This window comes from Peromyscus leucopus, chromosome X, assembly GCF_004664715.2.
Source record: "Peromyscus leucopus breed LL Stock chromosome X, UCI_PerLeu_2.1, whole genome shotgun sequence".
NCBI lineage: Eukaryota > Metazoa > Chordata > Mammalia > Rodentia > Cricetidae > Peromyscus > Peromyscus leucopus.
Window position 1 is genome coordinate 108,397,296 of NC_051083.1, and position 20,960 is coordinate 108,418,255.

The following is a 20,960-nucleotide window of genomic DNA, read 5'->3' on the forward strand; positions in this document are numbered from 1 at the left end:
TAAAAGACAACAAGTAGGGTGACACATACTTAGGTTCCAAGAGTAGGATGCAATAGGATCACTTGAGCCTGGGAGTTGGAGACCAGCCTGGGCATCATAGTGAGACTTTATCTTAAAAAAAAAAAAAAAAAAAAAAAAATCATGGGCTAAAATGAGTTAGTCCTGACCTAAGTGTTATTGGTATAAAGTAATTATCCTTGGAAGATTATGATCTTGCTATATACTTGTTTCCCTGTTATCTTCTGAAATCAAAACACTGATATTTATGTCGTGATTCATGCCAGTGGCAAAATGATAGTTCTGAAGTAGCAATGAGATAATGTTATGGTTGGAGTCACCACAACATGAGGAACTGTATTAAAGGGTCATAGCATTAGGAAGGGTGAGAACCAAGAGTCTAGTGAAGGTAGGATTTTGTTTATGAGACAGGTTTGTAACGAAGACAGTGATGAAACAATTTTGTTTAATTTTAAATATTCATGTTTATTTTTCTTTGCCAGTTAGATTATAAGCATGTTAACATTTGTAGCCATGATTTCTTTCAGTTCTTTTTGATCCTCAAGAGTAGTTAACATGATGGGATATTAATAATAGATGAGAAATACTTGACATCTTTTGAATAGACTATATCCCCGATAGTATATTAGCACTGATCATATAACTTGCCTTTCCTCCATTTAGAGATGCAATAGCTGAAATCAGAGCTATATGCATTGAAGAGATTGGCATTTGGATGAAGATGTATAGTGATGCCTTCCTTAATGACAGCTATTTAAAATACGTTGGTTGGACTATGCATGATAAGGTAAGATGTGCCCCATTGAGTCTTCTATCTATACATAGGTATGATTGTCTTCAGATCTCAGATACGGTGGTACACACCGTAAATCCCAGCACTCTGGAGGCAAGAGGCAGGAGGCTCTCTCTGAGTTTGAGGCCAGCCTGATCTACAAAGTGAGCACCAGTACAGCCAGGACTATATAGAGAGATCCTGTCTGAAATAGATATCTGTGTCTGTATACTTTAGGCCGCATCCCTTGAAACTCCTCGTTTTCTTCTTTTCTATCTGCTCTGTCAAACTTTGGTCTCTAGCCCAAAATCCCCTGGATTGTTAATCCTGAGCACTTCTTTAATCCTCAGTTTTGACTTTATGTTTCTGCTGAAATAATTAGGATCATGTAGGTGGTGATGATGAAACATTCTATAGAGCACTAAGAAGATCTCTTTGTTAAGTGAGTCTTACGTATTTACAGCTTTCCTTTAGTGTTTTTTTTTTTTTTTTTTCAGTACTGAGGGTGAAACTCAGGGCTTTGTATAAGCTAACCAGGTATTCTGTCACAGCCTCATAATTACAGTTCAGTTTCTCTTTAATTTCTATCCTGTCTTGATAAATACGTATCTTAGTTAATTTAGGCCTTTCAATTTGGCTTTTGACGTTTAATACATATTTTTCTCATAAACTAAATTTTTAAGCCACCTCATTAGCCTTGGAGAAGTTCCTTGTATGTAATACTTCTAAATATTACTTGCTGTGAAATGTGCTGCTTATTTTACTCTGAGAAATATTATCAACTGACCTAAATAAACAGTCGTCTTGTCATTGCTTAATGTTTTATACTGATTTCTGTTTTTCATTATCAAATATTTCAGTTTCTGAATAAATGCTGCTTAAATTTTAAAGTAGAAAATATATCAAATATTTCAGTTTCTGAATAAATGCTGCTTAAATTTTAAAGTAGAAATTTTGAACTTGGAAATACATGGTTTGAATATATTGTCTCTTTATTTCTTTTAGCAAGGTGAAGTAAGACTCAAATGTCTTACTGCTCTACAAGGGCTTTATTATAACAAAGAGCTTAATTCCAAACTGGAACTATTTACCAGTCGATTCAAGGTTAGTATGCATTAAAGTTTTTAAAAATATTTGTAGTTTGAAATACTTTTCTTGTTTTCCTTTAAAAATACTTTAATGTTTTTGTTCTTAGGATAGAATTGTGTCTATGACGCTTGACAAAGAATATGATGTTGCTGTACAAGCAATAAAGTTGCTCACTCTTGTTTTACAGTAAGTATATTTGTTGTATATTACTAATGTACAAATATTTAGGTAATACATATATATATATGTATATATACTTGCTTCACATATATTTAGGCCTAAATTTTAATAACTTCAGTCATAACATTTTAGGCTAGAAATTTTATCCACCCATCTACCTACCCATCCATCCATTCATCCATCCATCCATCCATCATCCATCCTTCCATCTAGAGGTAAAGGTCTTGGACTTTTGGGTTCAAATGTGTCTTCTGCTTTCAATCTCAAGTAGCTGAGACTACAGGTATGAACTACTCTAAACCCAACCCCAGCTAGACATTTAATTTCTTCATGTAAAGTTCAGAAAACACAGGAAGCTAGAACTATTGAGCCTGTGAAATTGTAACTGAGCTAAGAATTCATGTCTCCCAAGACTCTTGGGAGTTTTCTCTCTTTTTAGTTGGTCTTGATGCTGTAGAAATAAAGCTAAACACTTTAGTTCATGGAAAGAAGTATGTATTATACTTTGTTACATTTTCAGAGTATGAACATTTACTGAAATTTATTATGCTTCTATACTACTGGTAAATAAGTCTTAATTAAATATTTATTCTATAAATATGTGATAGTGCTACAAATGTTTTCTATTTTTCAAAACAATTGCAATAAAATATGTAGAACATGGAAGTTACCATTTTGACTATTTTAAACATAAGGATCAGTGGCAGTGGGTATTTTATTAGGCCACTGTTAACCTGTGTCCATCTTTAGAACTTTTTTATCATTTATATTGGAACTATACTCACTAAATATATCATTCCTCATTCTTCTGCCATATTCTCATAACAACTCTTCTGTTTTCCATTTGAATGAATTTTCCTGTCATCGACATTCATGGAAGTAGAGCAGTAATATTTGAACTTTTAATATGTCACACACAAGCATGTATCAGGAATTGCTTCTCCTGTTTTTGTTGGGTACTATTTCACTCTGAGCATATAGCATATTGCATTTTTCCATTCTTCTGTTGGTGGAAACCATGAGCCGTTTGCAACTTTCGGTTATTAAAAGAACTGTGTTCATAGATAATATTTGTTTTTTTTTTTTTTTTTTTTTTTTTTTTGGTTTTTCGAGACAGGGTTTCTCTGTGTAGCTTTGCGCCTTTCCTGGAGCTCACTTGGTAGCCCAGGCTGGCCTCGAACTCATAGAGATCCGCCTGGCTCTGCCTCCCGAGTGCTGGGATTAAAGGCGTGCGCCACCACCGCCCGGCCATAGATAATATTTGTAAGTATCTGAGACATTGCTTTTAGTTCTTTTGCATGTACCCAGAAAAGAAATTGCTAAATGGTATAGTAATTCTCTGAGACTTTTGCAGTAGGGGGGATGAGGTTGCTGGGAATTGAACCATATACCTTTCACATGGTAAGCCATATACTTTATTACCGGGCTACATTTTCAGTCCATTGTTTAATTTTCTGGGGAAACACCATAGTGTTTCTACCATGCTTATGTTATTCTACATTCCCAGCTTCAGTTCTTCGACATCTTCTTCACCAGTGATTTGTGCTTTGCTTTCTGAAATATTTATCATGTCCTGTATCTTAGCAAGTACTTGGATATTAGGTTGGGATGCTTGAAAATCAGTGTGTTCAATTTTAAAACAATACAAATATTTTATAAAAATTCCTGGGAATGAAGAAGAAACTCATTATACATACACATAGCATATGCATAAAATAAATAGTGTGTACCAATAGTTGCAGATATTTTCTAGGCTGAAGTAGGAAGGATTAGATTATCTTTTTTTTTTCTCCCCGAGACAGGGTTTCTCTGTGTAGCTTTGCGCCTTTTCCTGGAACTCAACTTGGTAGCCCAGGTTGGTCTGGAACTCACAGAGATCCGCCTGGCTCTGCCTCCCGAGTGCTGGGATTAAAGGCGTGCACCACCTCCCTGCTTAGATTATCTTAATAAGAATGGCAAAGAGGGATCTTTAGAAAATCACTATAATCTAATTGATAATTCATTTTAAAAATATATTGTTCAAGAGTAGCCATTGGTGCTGGGATGAGTCCATTGCAGGAGCTCTCCAAGGCTGTGAGCTCCGTTCTAAGCTCTGCAGGACAGGGATGGGCAGTAAGCAGAATTCTGATACAAAGAAATAAATAGGGATTTGTTACTTGAATAAACTAAATAAAAATAGAGACAGTATGTATGCATCAAGATTCTATTGTAGGATCAGGGTTGCATTTCCTTGGCTTAAAAAAAAATACAGCCAGTAAATGATTTTGTTTTTGTTGTTTTTTCCTGTGACAAGTAGGCTGTATTGAGGGATTGGGGCAGCCTGATAAGATGGGTGTGCTGATACAGACCTATAATCCCAGCACTTGGGGATGTTGAAAAAGACTGAGGGGGGAACAACTGTGTAACGTCTCTGTCTGTAAGTAGAAAGAGGCCTGACAATGTAGCTCCATAGTATACGCTTGCCTAATATGTTATATAAGTGCTTAGTTCAGTTCCCAAGACTGTTAATTCAGTCATTTAGCTTATATAAAAAAAAAACCTCAAAATATTTTTTTCAGGAACCCAGAAAGTAAATGTCAGTTTAGGATATTAGATGTTTGCAACCCAGGCACGAATTTTCATACATCAATTAAAGGTACAGACATTTAAAAGAGTTATAGATCAGATTTTGACCCCAAAGAAAATAGAAATTTAACCATATAAAAACATTTTTAGCCATTTACATAAGATTTCTCTGCATCACTGGGGAAGATTTAAAAAATTGTATTGTCCATCATATATAGAAAAGCCCATGTACAATGTTGGAAGAGATTAAGTTGTTCTGTGGTGGTTAGTTTTTTGTCAACTTGACACAAAGCACAGTCACCTGGAAAGAGGGAACCTCAATTGAGAAATTAAGTCTGTCAAATTGGCCACTGGGCATGTCTTAGAGACATTTTCTTAATTGCTTATTGATGTAGCAGGGCTTACTGCAGTGTGGGTACTGTCATTCCTAAGCAGCTAGAGGAACACGCCAGTAAGCAGCTTTCCACCATGGTCTATGCTTCTGTTTCTACTGCATGTTCCTGCACTAAATTCCTGCCTTAGCTTTCCTCTGTGATGGGTTAGAAGCTGTACAAAGCAATAAACCGTTTCCTTCCCTAAGTTGTTTTTGGTTGTTATTTTATCACAGCAATAGCGCTCAAACTAGAACAGGTGTAAAAATTCCTCAAAGAATATCTGGCAAAAATCTATCAATTTAAAATGCCCACATTCTGGCATATAGATTGTTTGAGATAGAGTTGAAGTATTAATAGTAGAAAGATTAAATTAGCATATTAAAAGTAGCCATCATTAGTATTTTACTTAGATTATGTCATTGACGGTAGTAGTTTGTGAAATGATGATGGTTTTTACCCTATTTAATTGAAATGTACCATATTGCAGTAATTATAAAGAAGGTAGTTTTAGATATAGTTACAAAAAATCTTACCAAGTGTCATAATCATTTACATTCCTTTTAAAGAAAAAAAAGGAACAAAACTTAATAAATCAAGGGCTAAGAGTTTGTGCCATGGGGAAAAGCATAAGCCTGACAACCCAGTTTCTGTGTCCAGGATCTACATACAAAACTGCATGTGTGTGGTATGTCGTCTTCTGGTGAAATGGGAAGCAGAGACCGGGAAAACAGCCAGAATCTTATGGGCCAGCTAGCTTTGAATATGCAGTATGGCAATAGAAACAAGAGACCTGACTCCCACAAGTTGGTTTCTTATGGCTACATATGTATGGGGCAGAGAGAAATAGAGACAGAGGGAGACAGAGAGAGCGCAGTAGTCTCTTAACCATTTTAAAATTTCATTTCCTTTATACACTCTTATTTTGCTTTGTGTGCTTGTCGTCTTCTTCCTCTCTACTCTCTCCTCCCCCACCTCTGCTCATGTAACAAAGGCTGACCTTGAACTTCTGGTATAGCTGAGGATGTCCTTTCCTCCGGCCTGTCCTTCTCAAGTGCTGGATAACAAGCAAGGACCAACAACATGCCTAGCCTATATTATATTCATTCGTAATTGTGTGTCGTGACAGTTATGTTTGATCTTAATGACACAGTGTTTTCGTTGGCAAAGTTTTACCAAATGATTATACTCAAATAAAAATTCTGTTTATTTTTAACATAAATTTGTGAAATTAAGTTCATGAAATTTTGATAGAGTCATCATATTACTAAAGTCTCCATTATTACTTCTTTCTTCTTAGGAGTAGTGAAGAAGTTCTTACTGCAGAAGATTGTGAAAATGTCTATCATCTGGTTTATTCCGCTCACCGGCCGGTAGCGGTAGCAGCTGGCGAATTTCTGTACAAAAAGTAAATTTATATTCTGGTTACTCTTTTACTTTATGCTGTTATTTACCATTTCAGATACAGCAAGTATTATATAGTGACTTTAAAAGAGAACATGTTTCATCACACGTACTAGGGTATTAAAAGGTTTATTTGGGGTGTACTAACTATTAGAATAGTTATTTGGTATGAACTAAGCACATTAGTTTTCTATTAATTGTTATGTAACATTAGTTCTCCTTTGTTTCCGAAGAAAAAGAACCACACTATCAGTTGGGAAATGGTCGTTGTGTTAAAATAATGCTCAAGAAAGAAAAGGAAATGATATGTTTCATTTTAGAAAATAATACTTATATTTGTTCATAAATATTTTAAGTCAGTCATTGTATTACTTCCATGAAAGGAAGACATTGTATAAAATAATGTAAGACTTCCCAAAAGAATTTCTAACTCAGTATAACTAACTTGAGGAGTCAGAGGACTCAGAAGGACTTTCAAAACTGAAATGAAAAGTCTTTATCAGTTATTTTCTTGATACTTTAATGCTTACCTACTCAGTTTTCCTTTTTTCTGTTGTTAGGCACTTAAGTATGGAATACCCGTCCATTTCTGTGATAAGCAAATACAGTTTTCAAATAAGTATTTTTCTATGTACATAGGCTCTTCAGCCGTAGAGATCCAGAAGAAGATGGAATAATGAAAAGAAGGGGAAGACAAGGTCCAAATGCCAATCTTGTTAAGACTTTGGTTTTTTTCTTCTTGGAAAGTGAGGTTAGTTTCTAATGTTTATTTTATATTTAATTTCAAACTTTTGAAAGGTATTAAAATGATGTATATCTAAAGTCTTATAACCAAATACTCAATGCAGCAGAGATCTGTCCCAATTTTCTAAGTGCTTTCTAATTTAATGAGATAGGTACTCAACAATTATGATTTGTGTATATTTGTGGAAATTATCACAACTATATTCCTCTCGTTAGTGATTGTGTAATATTGGTTAAGTTACTCAGTCTCTTTAAGCCTTCCTTTCCTATTTAAAATAGTAGGTAAAGTTTTTGTAATGAATGCTGAGAAACTCCCTATAAAAGAAAAGCTTAGAACATTCTAAGTTTGCAAATATTCATGTTTATTATTGTTGTTTGAGAGAAGAGCTCACTAATCCAGACAGACCACAATCTTGTGCAATCATTTGCCTTAGCCTCAAGTAGGTTTTTTTTTTTTTCCCTGAGACAATGTTTCTCTGTAAAACAGTCCTGGCTGTCCTGGAACGCACTCTGTAGACCATGCTGGCCTCAAGCTCACAGAGATCCACCTGCATCTGCCTCTAAATGCTGGGTTTAAAGGTGTGCACCACCACCCAGCTGTGCCTTAGCCTCCTGAGTGTTCAAATTACACATGTGAGCTATAACACCCAGTTTCATGTCTTGTATTAATATAAGTGTAGAAACAGATTTACATTAGTCTTCACTAATTTAGCATTCTATCTGTTAAATGTTTTACGAGGGCTCAAAATTCAGTTATATTTAGGGTCCTAGTATGTTTGTTTGGTCTTTCATGTTATAAATGTGTTGAATTATATTTTTTAAAATAACAATCAAATCTTGTTATTACATGATCCTTTTTGTATATTGTTAAATCCAGTTTAGTAATTATTGATATTTCCTCAGACAGATACTTGTCTTTAAAGTTTGAGAAATGAATATTGTTCTCCAAAAACTTTGTTTCCATGATTAACCTCAGCTCTTAAAACAAGTTGGAAAACTATAATCTTACTTTCCGAATGAAGAGAATGATCCGTATAAATTGACTCAAGAAGCAAATTTATTTATTGCTTTAATTAACCATTATTACTTTCACTCAGTTAAAATAAAAATCATAGTATAGCTAAGAATTAAGAAAGTTAACTGATGTAAAATAAGCAATAAGTATGTATTTAATCTTTTTGTAAAATAATGTTTATGTTAATACGCTGTCATAATAATGATTAACAAGGCTTACTTGATACAGCCAGCTACAGCAGTTCTCTGTTCTTTCATACACTTGACCTCAAGAACTAGATTGCTTTTTAAGAATTTTAACATGGTGTCAACAAAGCATCTGTTCTATGGTCCTAAGGCTAGTATGCTGTTTGTCTAAGAGCATGGTGTTGTTTTTAAATTTTAGTTACATGAGCATGCAGCATACCTTGTGGATAGCATGTGGGACTGTGCTACTGATCTACTGAAAGACTGGGAATGTATGAACAGTTTGTTGTTAGAAGAGCCACTTAGTGGAGAGGAAGGTAAGGATATCTAATTATATTATTGTTTGTTCATACTGTTTGGAAATAGATTTTGCTCTTTTTGTTAGTGTTATAACTTTGCATAATTGTTTTTGGCAGTATTGGGAATCAAACTCAAGACCTTGTATATGGTTGAACAAATATTAACTCTAAAACACATTCCCTGTCTCATATTCATATATGTGAATATTGTGTGATGTACAAAGATGTAATTGCCATCAAAATTTAGTATTTTTAGCCAGGCGTGGTGGCACATGCCTATAATATCAGTGCTTGGCAGGATGTGGCAGGAGGATTATGAATTCTTTTCCACCCTGGACTACTAAAGAAATTCTAGGCTAGCTTGAGCTATATTTTGACCCTATCTCAATATATTCATATATAGAAAGTCTATATTAAAAATTGTATGTATATGTCAGTTGGATTCATACTTTCTGTTGCCTATGTATATATATAAACAGTGAACTTACTCAGAATTCTGAAGTTTAGAAAGGTAAGATTTAACTTGTTCTGATCTTTTCTGCAATAATAGTGGGATTTTCTTTAGTATATTAGGTCAGTTCCTGTTCATGGGCAGACCAAACTTACATAATAGTTACAAGAGGCATATATGGAAAAGAAATAGGTTAACTCTTTCTGATTTTTCTTTTTTAGCTCTAACAGACAGACAAGAGAGTGCTTTGATTGAAATAATGCTTTGTACTATTAGACAAGCAGCTGAATGTCATCCTCCTGTAGGAAGAGGAACAGGAAAAAGGGTATGTCAATATGTTTTTGTTATCCTCAACTTTGTTTCTCTATTTTTGGTATCTTTTTTTTAGCCCATTTTGACCACAGAACAAAAATATTTGATGCTCTGTTTTATACTTTTCTAATTACTTTTGCATGTACACATACATATATGCATACACATACATGCATATATATACACACATACATAACATATATAAGTTCTAAAGTAGTAGCAGTTTGAGAAATTTGATTTTCACATCTTTTGTTGATACATGAGATGACAGTGAATGACACTACCTTCCAGACTACATGTAATGTGTATGTGTATGGAGTTCTGCATTTGTATATTTTGGTATATTTATAAATTCATATTTTTATTATGATATAAAATTAGAAGGAAAGCAGAGGTTATTAATCATGATGGTAAAGTAATTCCTATTTCTAAGCATCAGATTTTAATCCTTTATTTAGAAGTTCACAAATACCTTTAAATCCATAGACTTTCAAATGTTTTATTGCAAACTTCCAAAATGCATTTTTATATTATGACATGCAAATATATATGTATCTATATGTTTAAATTTTCAGGAAATAATACTGAACCAGTTTGTGAAACAGTTCGTATATTTTTGTTCTATTTCTGTTTTCATTACTCATATTTTAGTTAGTTAATCATCTTTTTTTGCAGTGCCGTGGAATGAACCCAGGGCATTGTGCATGCTAGGCAAGTGCTCTACACTGAGTTACATGCTAGCCCCTTTTTCTATTTTTTTCTTCATTTTGTCTTATTTTTATGTTTTATTTGTTTTTCTAATTATGAGTAGCAAATTAGAATTCTGAACTGATTACCTATGTCTAATGGCTCATAATCTGGAGTAATTTAAAATAGTGTTTAATAGCATTATTACATAAGTTCCAAAAACCATGTTTCATGTTCTTATTTTTTTCTATCTGAAGGTATATTTGAGTGATTGTATTGAATTTTTCAAAATAAAGTAGCTGGTGTTTATTATTTTGCACTGATGTTTTTATAAAGATATTTTCATACAAGTATATCTACGTCTTTGTCATATCCCTCTACCTCCTTCTTCTGCTATTATTCCCATTAGTTCCTCCAGATACTATTGCTAATTATTTTTTATAATGATAGTTATTTTGACTAGGGTGAGATAGAATCTCTGTCTTGCTTTAATTTGTCTTTCTTTGATGGCAAAGGGTGCTGAACATTTTTTTCATGTTTATTGGCTATTTGTATTTCATAATTTGAAAACTGTTCATCAAGTTAGCCCATTTATTGCTCGTACTTTTAAAGTAATCTTTTGAATTAGTTATGTATTTTAGATATTAATCTTATTATTAGATATCCCAAATTTGTAGCTAGTAAAGCTTTTCTCCAATTCTGCAGGTTGTCACTTCTCTCAGTTGTTCCTTGCATTGAAGTTTTTAATTTTATATGGTTTCATTTTTCATTTCTTGAATTTATATCCTAAGCTATTGGAGTCTTTTTCAGAAAATCCTTGCCATACTTCGAAATGCTTTCTCTGTCTTCCTCTAATAGCATCAGATGTTGATATCTTTTTTTTTTTTTTTTTTTTTTTTTTTTTTTTTTTTTTTTGGTTTTTCGAGACAGGGTTTCTCTGTGTAGCTTTGCGCCTTTTCCTGGAACTCACTTGGTAGCCCAGGCTGGCCTCGAACTCACAGAGATCTGCCTGCCTCTGCCTCCTGAGTGCTGGGATTAAAGGCGTGCGCCACCACCACCCGGCTGAATGTTGATATCTTAAATTAATGTCTTTGATCCATTTTGAACTAGTTTTTGTACTGAGAAATACAGATATAGCTTCAGTCATTTACATGTGGATATCCAGTTCTCTCAGAACCATTTATAGAAGATGCTGTCTTTTCTCCATTGTATTTTCCAGACATCATTATCAAAAAACAGGTGTTTATGGATCTCTTTGTCTCTCGAATCCTCAGTTCCACACCATTGTCTGTTTTTGTTCTAATACTGCGCTGTCTTTGTTGCTGTGCCTCTATAGTATATCTTGAAATTTGATGTGTTAATTCTGGCATTGTTCTCTTTGCTCAGAGTTGCTTTAGCTGTTAGATGTCATTTGTGCTTTCATATGAATTATAAGTTTGTTTTCTTCAGTTTCTGTGAAGAATGTCATTGTAATCTTTGGAAATTTAATTGAATTTGTAGACTACTTTTGCCAATGAAACCATTTTCACAATGGCCATTCATGAGCATGGGAAGTCTTTTCATCTTGTGTCTTTTTCAGTACCCTCCATCCCTTCCTTTCTTGAGACAGAGTTTAACTGGGCAGCCCCTGTTTGGTCTGGAACTTGTTTTGTAGATTGGTATATCCTATCTCACAGAGATCCACTTGCCTCTGACTCCCAATGCTAAAATTAAGCATGCCCAGTTCAATCTCTTTCTGTCATCTATAAAATTAAGTTTAATTTATTAGAATAATAATTCATACACATTGAGGAAAATACCACATATAAAGAGAAAAACATAGATCATGTCAAAAAAGCCAATCATTTTCACATTGGTTATATTTCCTTCTAGTGAATTTACTACATGCTTTCTGGGCATTTTTTTTCACCATTACATCCTAGTATTCATTTAAAATTAATAGACAATTTCTGCCATTTGACTTGTATCTATAAATATTTGTCATTGCATTGTGAATAGTTATATTCTGATTGATCATTTAAATGCAGCTAAATGCTATCTTTTAAAAAATTATTTCTCATTTTCATACACATATTATGGCTATCATCTCTTATACACATACCAATTCCTCTTTTGCTCAACTCCTTTTCAATAAACCCCCTCCTCTTTCATGTCCGTTTTATTTATTTATTTTTTGTGGGTCACTCTTCATTAGGGTTTCCTGTAGAAATATGAGTAGGGAGGTTATTTGTCTGGGCTGAGCCCACTTGACCAAGTGGCTGGTTATATCACTAAGCAACATGAGTCCCTCTTCTCTAGCAACTCTTAACCCCTAGTAGTTCCCCTGGGAGGAGTGGGACTCTATGAATCCTTCTTCAATCCTTGATGGAATGTTGAGAGACCCAGTCTTCTGCAGGACTTGTGCAAGTAGTCATAGCTGATGTGAGTGCACTAACAATACCATGTTGAGAAAACAAAGTTTTACAGCATTCCTCCTCATCCGCCAGCTTATTTTTCTGTTTTCTCTTCTACAATATTCCCTGCTGTGGCATGGTCTTTCTGTATGCTGTGAATGTGTGTTGCTGCAATAGGTTGGTAAAGAAGCTGCTCTGCCTATGATAAAGCAGGATAAAAGCCAGTCTGGAAATCCAAGAGAGATACAGTTAAAAGAAAGGGGGAGTCAGGGCAGATACCATCCAGCCACCCAAGAAGCATGATGCCAGCAGACCGGTAAAACCATGGCCACATGGCACAATATAGATTAATGGAAATGAGTTAATTTAAGATGTAAGAGCTAGCTAGCTATAAGCCTCAGCCATAGACCAAACGGTTTGTAATTAATACTAAGCCTCTGAGTGATTATTTTATAAAAACGGCTGCTGCCCAGGCAGGACCAGGCAGGACCAAGAAACTTCAGTCTCCAGTTCCCTGAGCCTTGGAGGGAATGATAGAGAAAGGGTTTCTCTGTGCAGTTTTGGTGCCTGTCCTGGCTCTTGCTCTGTAGACCAGGCTGGCCTTGAACTCACAGAGATCCGCTTGGCTCTGCCTCCCAAGTACTGGGATTAAATGCTTGCACCCACTGCTTGGTGGTGATTGTGTTCTTGATTTCTTTCTCAGGTGTGTTCGTTACTGGTATGTATGAAGGCTATTGAGTTTTTTGTTGTTGGTGATGTTGTTTTTTTTTTTTTTTTTTTTTTTCATCTGTGTGAGTTTCTACAGAGGCTAGAAGAAGGCGTCAGATTTCCTACAACTGGATTTAGAGGCAGTTGTGGCCCACCTAATGTGATGCTGGAAACTGAACTGGGTTCCTCTGCACTCACAATTAACTGCTGAGACATTTCTCCAGTCCCAGTCCTGATCTATTACTATTTCTTTCCATCCACTGATTTTTGGCTTAGCATGTTCTTCTTTTTCTGTGTCCCTGCTTATTGAAGATCTATGTGGATTTTTTAAAATGTTTGGTGTGCAATATTACTTTAACTGTGTAAAGATGTGTTACATTTGTTTATGTTGCAGAATATTTCTTTAACTATGTAAAGATGTGTTGCATCTGTTTAACTAGGCAAAGATTGTTTCATTTGTTTATATGCTTCATTTGTTTAATTATGTAAAGGTGTGTTGCTGTTTCACCTTGCCTGCCTAAGGTACCTGATTGGTCTAATAAAAAGCTGAATGGCCAATAGCTAGTCAGTAGATGGATAGGCAGGGATGGTGGAGGAGAAATTTAGCGGAGAGAGTTGAGGGAGAGATGGAGACAAAAAGAGAGGGAGATACCTGGGGCCAGCCAGGCAGGCAGCAGTCAGCCAACCAGATACTGAAGAAACAGGAAAAATAGGGCATACAGAATGAAAGAAAGGTTTAAAAAGAAAAAGCCCAGAGGCAAAACAGAAGAGGAGAAAGGGGTTAAATTTAGTTTAAAAAGCTATCCAGAAACAAGCCTAAACTTAGGCTGAGCATTTGTAACTAATAAGTCTCATAAGTCTCAGACTTATTATTGGGAGCTGATTGGTGACCCAAAAGAAAGCCTGCTACAAATGTTAGGCATATAAACTTCTCTCCTAGAACTATTTTCTTTTTACTTCTTTGTCTCTCTCTGGTTATGGTATGTTCTGTTTTCATTGTCATTAAATTCTGTGAATTTAAAATCTTCCCTTCTTTCAAACAAACAAAATGAATCTAATTTCTCTGATGACTGATTCATCGTTCAGTAGTTTCTTGTTTAGTAATCATAAGTTTGTATTTTTTCTGGCTGTTAATTTCTAGTTTTAGTCCATTGTTAATTTAATCTCTTTCAGAGAATGTTTCATGGACTGCTATGAAGGATGTGTATTCTATATTCTATCTGAATATTTGTCAGATACCTGTTGTGTCTATTTGATTTATACTGTCATTTATCTCTGACTTATCTTTGTTGAGTATCAATTGATTGATTAATTTCTTTTTTTCTTCCTTTCTTTTTGAATGACCTGTTGGTGAGAGTGGGCTGTTCTCCATTTTCACTGTGTTGATGTTAGTCTTCTCTTCTATATCCAGTTGTGTTGATTTTTTGAAATTGAGTGTACCGATCTTGTATATGCGTGTTTAGAATTCTTACATGCTCTTGGTAGATTGTTTCCTTAATCCAAAGCGACTTTTTGTTGTAACTAATGTCAGTTTCAAGTTTGATTTGTGTGATATTAATGTGGCTAGCTAAACCTCTTTTTCCTCAGTTCCATTTACTCAGAATTTTTTTTTTTCTTTTTTTTTTTTATCCTTTCACCCTCGGTGTGTTTATCTTCACCAGTTCCGTGGGTTAGAAAGCAGTGTTTTTTGGAAGCAGCAAATAAATGGGTCCTATTTTAATCAAATCTGGTAGTATGTATTTTGTTTGGAAAATCGAGGTTATTAACATTCAGAGTTATTATTTAGAGGTACTATTAATCCTATAATTTTATTTTTGCAATGTTGGTACATTCTTTATCCCTTTTGCTTATTTAATGCATTTTATTCTTTGCTGTGATATAATATGTGTGTTTATTTCTTTCTCAAATTCTCTTTTGTAGTACTCCTTAGATGTCTATATTTCTTTGTATTTCTCATGGAATAGTTTTCGTTCTCTTTCAGTTATGCGGGCTAACGCTGCTAGATATTGTAATCCGGGTCGGGAGTTGTTTCATTCAGAGCTTCATATACATTACCCCACACCCTCCTGGCATTTACAGACTTTGTTGTCAGTGCTGTTCGCCTTATTGCCTTGCCTTTACATAGGATTTCATGCTGCAGTCTTGCAGCTTTTGGTGTGTTTTTTTCTTTGTTTTATATACTAAGTATTTTAATTATAATATATGGGAAGATTCTTTTCTTCTGTTCCTGTCTGTCTGGGATTCTAAATACCTCTTGTATCTGCATGGCAATCTCTTTCTCTAAACTTGGAAAATTTTTCTGCTATGATTTTATTAAGTTTACTATTTCCTGAGCTTGTGTGCCCAACATTCATAAATCCAATCTTTTAATGATGTCCCTCACACCTTTCATGTTCTTCTTGTACTTTCTTATTAATTAGTTTTGTGTTAGTATTCTGATTCAGTTACCTTGTTTTCAAACCCTGATCTTCTTTCTGTTTTCCACTTGTTCCACCTCATATATAGTGATGCTTTCCACTGAGTTTTTTACTTCAAGGTTTTCATTTCCAACATTGTAATCTAGTGTTTTCATTGTTTCTATCTTTATTGGATTTTTCTTACTCTCTCTTGTCTTTATTTCATTCATTTGCTCATTCTCTTTGAATTCACTGCAGAACTGATTTTTGTCCTCTTTGATTTTTCTAAACATTTTTATAATCATTTAAATAGTTTGGTTTTTCATCTAATTCACTGTATTTGGAAGCCATTGCTGTGGGATTGGTGACTTCAGGGAGTCATGTTCCCTGAATTTTCATGTATACTGTGTTTCTGCATTGGGCTTTATATATTTGGATTAGGTTGTTGGTGTGAGAGCATCTTTATTCTTTCAGTTCACAGTTTTAAAAATGTTCTAGTAGGACTACATAGATTGTAGCATTCAGCCCACATGCTCAGGACACAGGGCATGAATTACCTGAATCACCACTCCAAGAGAACACTAACTGCAATAGCCACCCAGTCTAATGATGTACTGGCCTGGTGTGAAAATAAAGTAATAGTTGAAAGTAATTGCTTTTTCAAATCAAATAACTTTTGAAGAATAAAGGAACAATGATAGAATAGTGTGCAGTTGGGTATTAGTTACTGAGGATAGGAATGTAAGAAAACAAGCTTTGTAAAGCCAGGAATTAGTTTAACAGAAACAAAAATACAATGGAGGTGGGACAAGTAACCAGAAGCAGGGAGCTGAGAAATAGTTAGGGTAAATGATTTTAAAGATCATTAGAATTACAAGAAAATTAGAATTACGTACGTGCCAGCATGAGAGTATTAAGTATATGCCAGTGTGAGAGTAATCAGCCTGTGTGTGTTGTCTAGCTGAAACCTGCTCAACCTGATCTGTTTGGATATGTCTCAGTGGGTTTCAAACAGGTTGCCCATAGGGTTTGAACTTCTACCTTGAGCAGGGCTTCACCTCAGAGTCTGAGCCTCCCACTTCCTTTCATATCATTGCAGTTGGAAATTTTTTCTTAACAAGACTTGAGCTGCCTTTGTCTGCAAACTTACATTGACTTTGCCTTCTGCACTGAGTTTTAGTTCAAATCAGTTCCCGTGGGGTGTTTATCTGGTTTTCTGGCTCTGTTCTTGTCTGTTGGAGTGTGGGGTGTCTTTGGACTTTGGAGACATGGTTGTGCAGTGTTTTCTACTCTTCTAGCCAAGCAGCTTAACTGCAGAGATTTGGTACCTGCTCCTTCATTGTCCAGTTTCATAGGTACTGTTGCAGAAGAATGGCGCTTGGTAATGTCTGCAGCCTTCATTCAGCAAGCAACTTGTTGGCTTTTCATCTAAACGTTTGTGGGTTTTCTTCCCTCCCTGTTGCTGGAGCTTTCTTTTCTCTTGTTTATTGGATCTGGTTGTGGTTTCTCCATTCCCTATTATTAATGTTCAGAACTCTCTCTGTTATAGTCTGTAATATTCTTTATGAATGTAGTGCTCATAAATTCTGTGTTTTATGTAGTCTCTCATAACTCTGCTGTTTGTTCACAGATAGACTCCCCTGCCTTCTCTACTTCTTACCTATTTTTTAAAAGTCACAGGTTTAAAGTTTACTTCCAGATTTGTGAGGGATTTTGGAGAGTGCTGCTTACCCTTATTCCACCAATTTTTTCTCTAATTGGATTTTTATCTTTATTCTAGGACTATTCAGGTTTTTTTTTTTTTTTTTGGTGGTGGTTGTTGTTTATTTTATGTGGCTTTCTCCTACATTTATCTAATTTATCTTTTTGGCCACAGTGTCTTGGATGTAACCCTGGCTAGCTGGCTTGATATTCACTAACTAGCCTAAAATAGCCTTGAACTTACTATTGTCCTCCTGCCTCAGCTTCCTGAGTACTATGTACCACTGCACCCAATTGTTATTCCCCCCCTTAATTATAATTAAGTTGATCTATATTACTTTTAGGTCAAAAATTTTATATTTGGAAATTTTTGACTGGGCATGTTGGCACTTAATGATAATTCCACCACTTGAGGCTTAAAAAAAAATGAATTGAGGCCAATGGGAGTATTATAATGCAAGATTCTGTCTCAAAATTTGTGTATCCACCATTGAAAACATTGTTCTTACTTCATTTGTCTTAATTACAATTTGAGCTTAGTAAATGTTTACAGACTTCTTTGTGTTACCTTAGGTGCTGACAGCAAAGGAGAAGAAGACACAGCTGGATGACAGGACAAAAATCACGGAACTTTTTGCTGTGGCCCTCCCACAGTTGTTAGCAAAAGTAAGATTGTGTTGATGACAAGTTCTTTCAGAATGACACCGCCTATTCTTACCTAGCATTACTCTAATGTGTTTAACATGATCTTTCCCCCCCCCCCAAAAGTACTCTGTAGATGCAGAAAAGGTGACCAATTTGCTGCAGTTACCTCAGTACTTTGATTTGGAGATATATACCACTGGACGATTAGAAAAGGTAAGACGTTTTCTGTGTATAAAATCTTAGAGGAGAAAATGCTATTTCAATCTACTCTATTATATAGCTTTCTTATATTATAAGTATATTTTTGTAGTATTTAGAGTGAACCTGTATCTACTAAGCCTTTCAATATTTTAGACCAATTGGATTTAGGGGATGGTACAAATGGTACAAATTTTTGCTTTATACCCATAACTATACTTTGATTCTCTTATATATACATTGTATGACTATATTTTACTCATCATTTATGGATATTTGTCATGAGTTATTAGACAGTAACAATTGCAAATCAAAATTATCTAGTGTTTATGTAACACTTTTTGTATGTCCCTATAACTATTGAAAGTTCTTCACAATTATTAGCATTCTTGTCAAACCTGTGAGATAGGTTATTTTATTTCCATTGAACTTGAAAAAATACGTATGGGCCAATCAGTTTATTAGTTTACTAAAACTAGAAAAGTGTCTGAAAATACATGTCTTATACTTTACATTTAGTATATTTGAAAACTGTCCCATATACCATACTACCTACATTATGCCTACTGTATATTCCTTAATAGGGCACAGTGGGCATCTTTCTACCACTAAGCTATATCCTTATTAGCTTTAATACAATAAATTTTATTATTTTGCAGCATTTGGATGCCTTATTGCGCCAGATCCGGAATATTGTAGAGAAGCACACAGACACAGATGTTTTAGAAGCGTGTTCTAAAACTTACCATGCATTATGTAATGAAGAGTTCACGATCTTCAACAGAGTAGATATTTCAAGAAGTCAGCTGATAGATGAATTGGCAGATAAATTTAACCGGCTTCTTGAAGATTTTCTGCAAGAGGTATATATTACAAGTATTTTGTCTGTTGGACCCTTCCCTTCCAGGAAATGAGTCACTCAGTATTAATCCTCATGGTAGTCTAGTGGTGTGTTGGTGAGTCTTTTTAGCTCTGTGAATCATCAAACTGCTATTACTCTTCCACTAAAATATGAATATGGCAACAATATGCAATGCAACTGAGAAAAGATTAAGATAAAACTAGCATTTTTTGCCTTAGAAAAATTTGCTATTAAAAATTTTAATTTTTTAGTTGAAAAACTTGCTATTAAAGTATAGATAATAGAGTTAGACTGAAGGGAAAGCACTGTAGTCTTCATAGTTGCTACTATGGTCACTTTTGGTTTTGGAGTTTCTTATGTTGCACTTTCAAAGAAGCTTATTGCATTGGCACTCAAATATACACATTTTTGTGTGATATTTTTCTAGAAATACATGTGTGTTTTAATTTACTTGAATCAGATCAAGTCATAATTGTCAAACAATTTCCTTTGTAGTCTTGTTTGTTTGCTTTTTTTTTTTTTTTTTTTTGAGACAGGGTTTCTTTCTGTAGCCTTGACTACCCTGGAATTGTTGTTGTAGACCAGGCTGGCCTTGAACTCACAAAGATCAACTGCCTTTGCCTCTCAAGTGCTGGGATTAAAGGCAGGCGCCAGTACACCTGGCTTCATTTAGCCATTTTTATTAAGACAGGCTCTCACTATGTAGAAGCTGGCTTCCAACTCACAAAGATCTGCTTTTTCTGCCTCTGGGGTGCTAAGATTAAAGGTATATGCCACCATGCCCAGTGGACATTCACTATTGATATTGTTCTCAGCAGTTAGAAATTGTGAACTTCTTTATGTCCAGCAACAGTGGTGGATGGAGTGGCTAGCAATTGTAATCCAGCACTTGGAACCTTGTTGTTTTTAGTTTGAGGCCACTTCAAACTTCATAGTATCAGGCTAGCCAGAGCTTCATTCAAAGACCCTTTACATACCACCATTTTTATTTCTTTTATTTGTTTGTTTTATTTTTTTTATTTTATTTTTCGAGACAGGGTTTCGCTGTGTAGCTTTGGATCCTGTCCTGTAACTCACACTGTAGACCAGGCTGGCTTGGAACTCACAGAGATCCTCCTGCCTCTGCCTCCCAAGTGCTGGGATTAAAGGTGTGAGCCACCACTGCCCAGCACCACCATTTTTATTAATGGCCCCCAAATCATTTAGATGTATTTTCCAGACTTCTTGTTTTATAAAATTATTTAACATTTTATGTTTAACATTATTCTAGATTTAAGGTTTACTAATTGGAGGATTATGTAAATATGTTCATATACAGTTATCACTTTTGTAAAGATTTTGATGGTTCTGCCCTTGACTGAGTAGACTATAGTTAAAACAATTTAGTTTTAAATTGACAATAGTTCTGTTGCTTAAAAAAAATTTAATCATAAAATGGTATATTTGTGAGGAAACTGGATGTCAGTACCATAGATAATAGGATTCATAAAATTTATTCAAAATGTGAACAATCAGAACTAGTATATTTCATAGAATTTCTCGCATTTATATGTGATTGGTTTGTTATTTTTCTCTTGAACACTATTTTTTCATTTACCTCGCTTTTTGTTTTTAGTTGTTGTTTGGTCTCTTGTTTGTCATCTAACATGTGCTCCTTTATTGGCGGTGCATCTAGTACTGGGAAACAGGAAAATTCTAAAATGGTTTTATGTCTGTATTACATAAGGGGAAAGGGGAGAACAGTATTCTGTTTTTGTCTCTTGTTCATTAGGTGCCTCTGTTGACAGTCTTAGATTGACTCAGCCATATTGTATTAAATTTGGCAGATATGGGTCTTGAATGAAGAAGCTTGTTTGTGGGTTTTATTGTGATTTTTTTTTCTGAGGTTATGTGACCATTTCAATAAGCCCAGGATTTATTACTTGGTCATTCTTCCCATGATTTGTACCAAAATGACTGTGAAAC

General features: G+C 34.8%; 1 protein-coding gene across 6 annotated transcripts in view; it reads left to right on the top strand.

Moving 5' to 3' along the window:
- Positions 1 to 20,960, top strand: part of Stag2 (stromal antigen 2) — a 141,166-nt gene that overhangs the window by 90,520 nt on the left and 29,686 nt on the right. For all 6 annotated transcript variants that reach the window (XM_028881632.2, XM_028881628.2, XM_028881630.2 and 3 more), the window contains exons 10-19: positions 682 to 805; positions 1,796 to 1,894; positions 1,986 to 2,065; positions 6,296 to 6,403; positions 7,039 to 7,150; positions 8,543 to 8,660; positions 9,315 to 9,418; positions 17,864 to 17,956; positions 18,059 to 18,148; positions 18,793 to 18,996. In XM_028881632.2, coding sequence (XP_028737465.1) covers positions 682 to 805; positions 1,796 to 1,894; positions 1,986 to 2,065; positions 6,296 to 6,403; positions 7,039 to 7,150; positions 8,543 to 8,660; positions 9,315 to 9,418; positions 17,864 to 17,956; positions 18,059 to 18,148; positions 18,793 to 18,996 — 1,132 coding nt within the window. The remainder of the gene's footprint in view (positions 1 to 681; positions 806 to 1,795; positions 1,895 to 1,985; positions 2,066 to 6,295; positions 6,404 to 7,038; positions 7,151 to 8,542; positions 8,661 to 9,314; positions 9,419 to 17,863; positions 17,957 to 18,058; positions 18,149 to 18,792; positions 18,997 to 20,960) is intronic.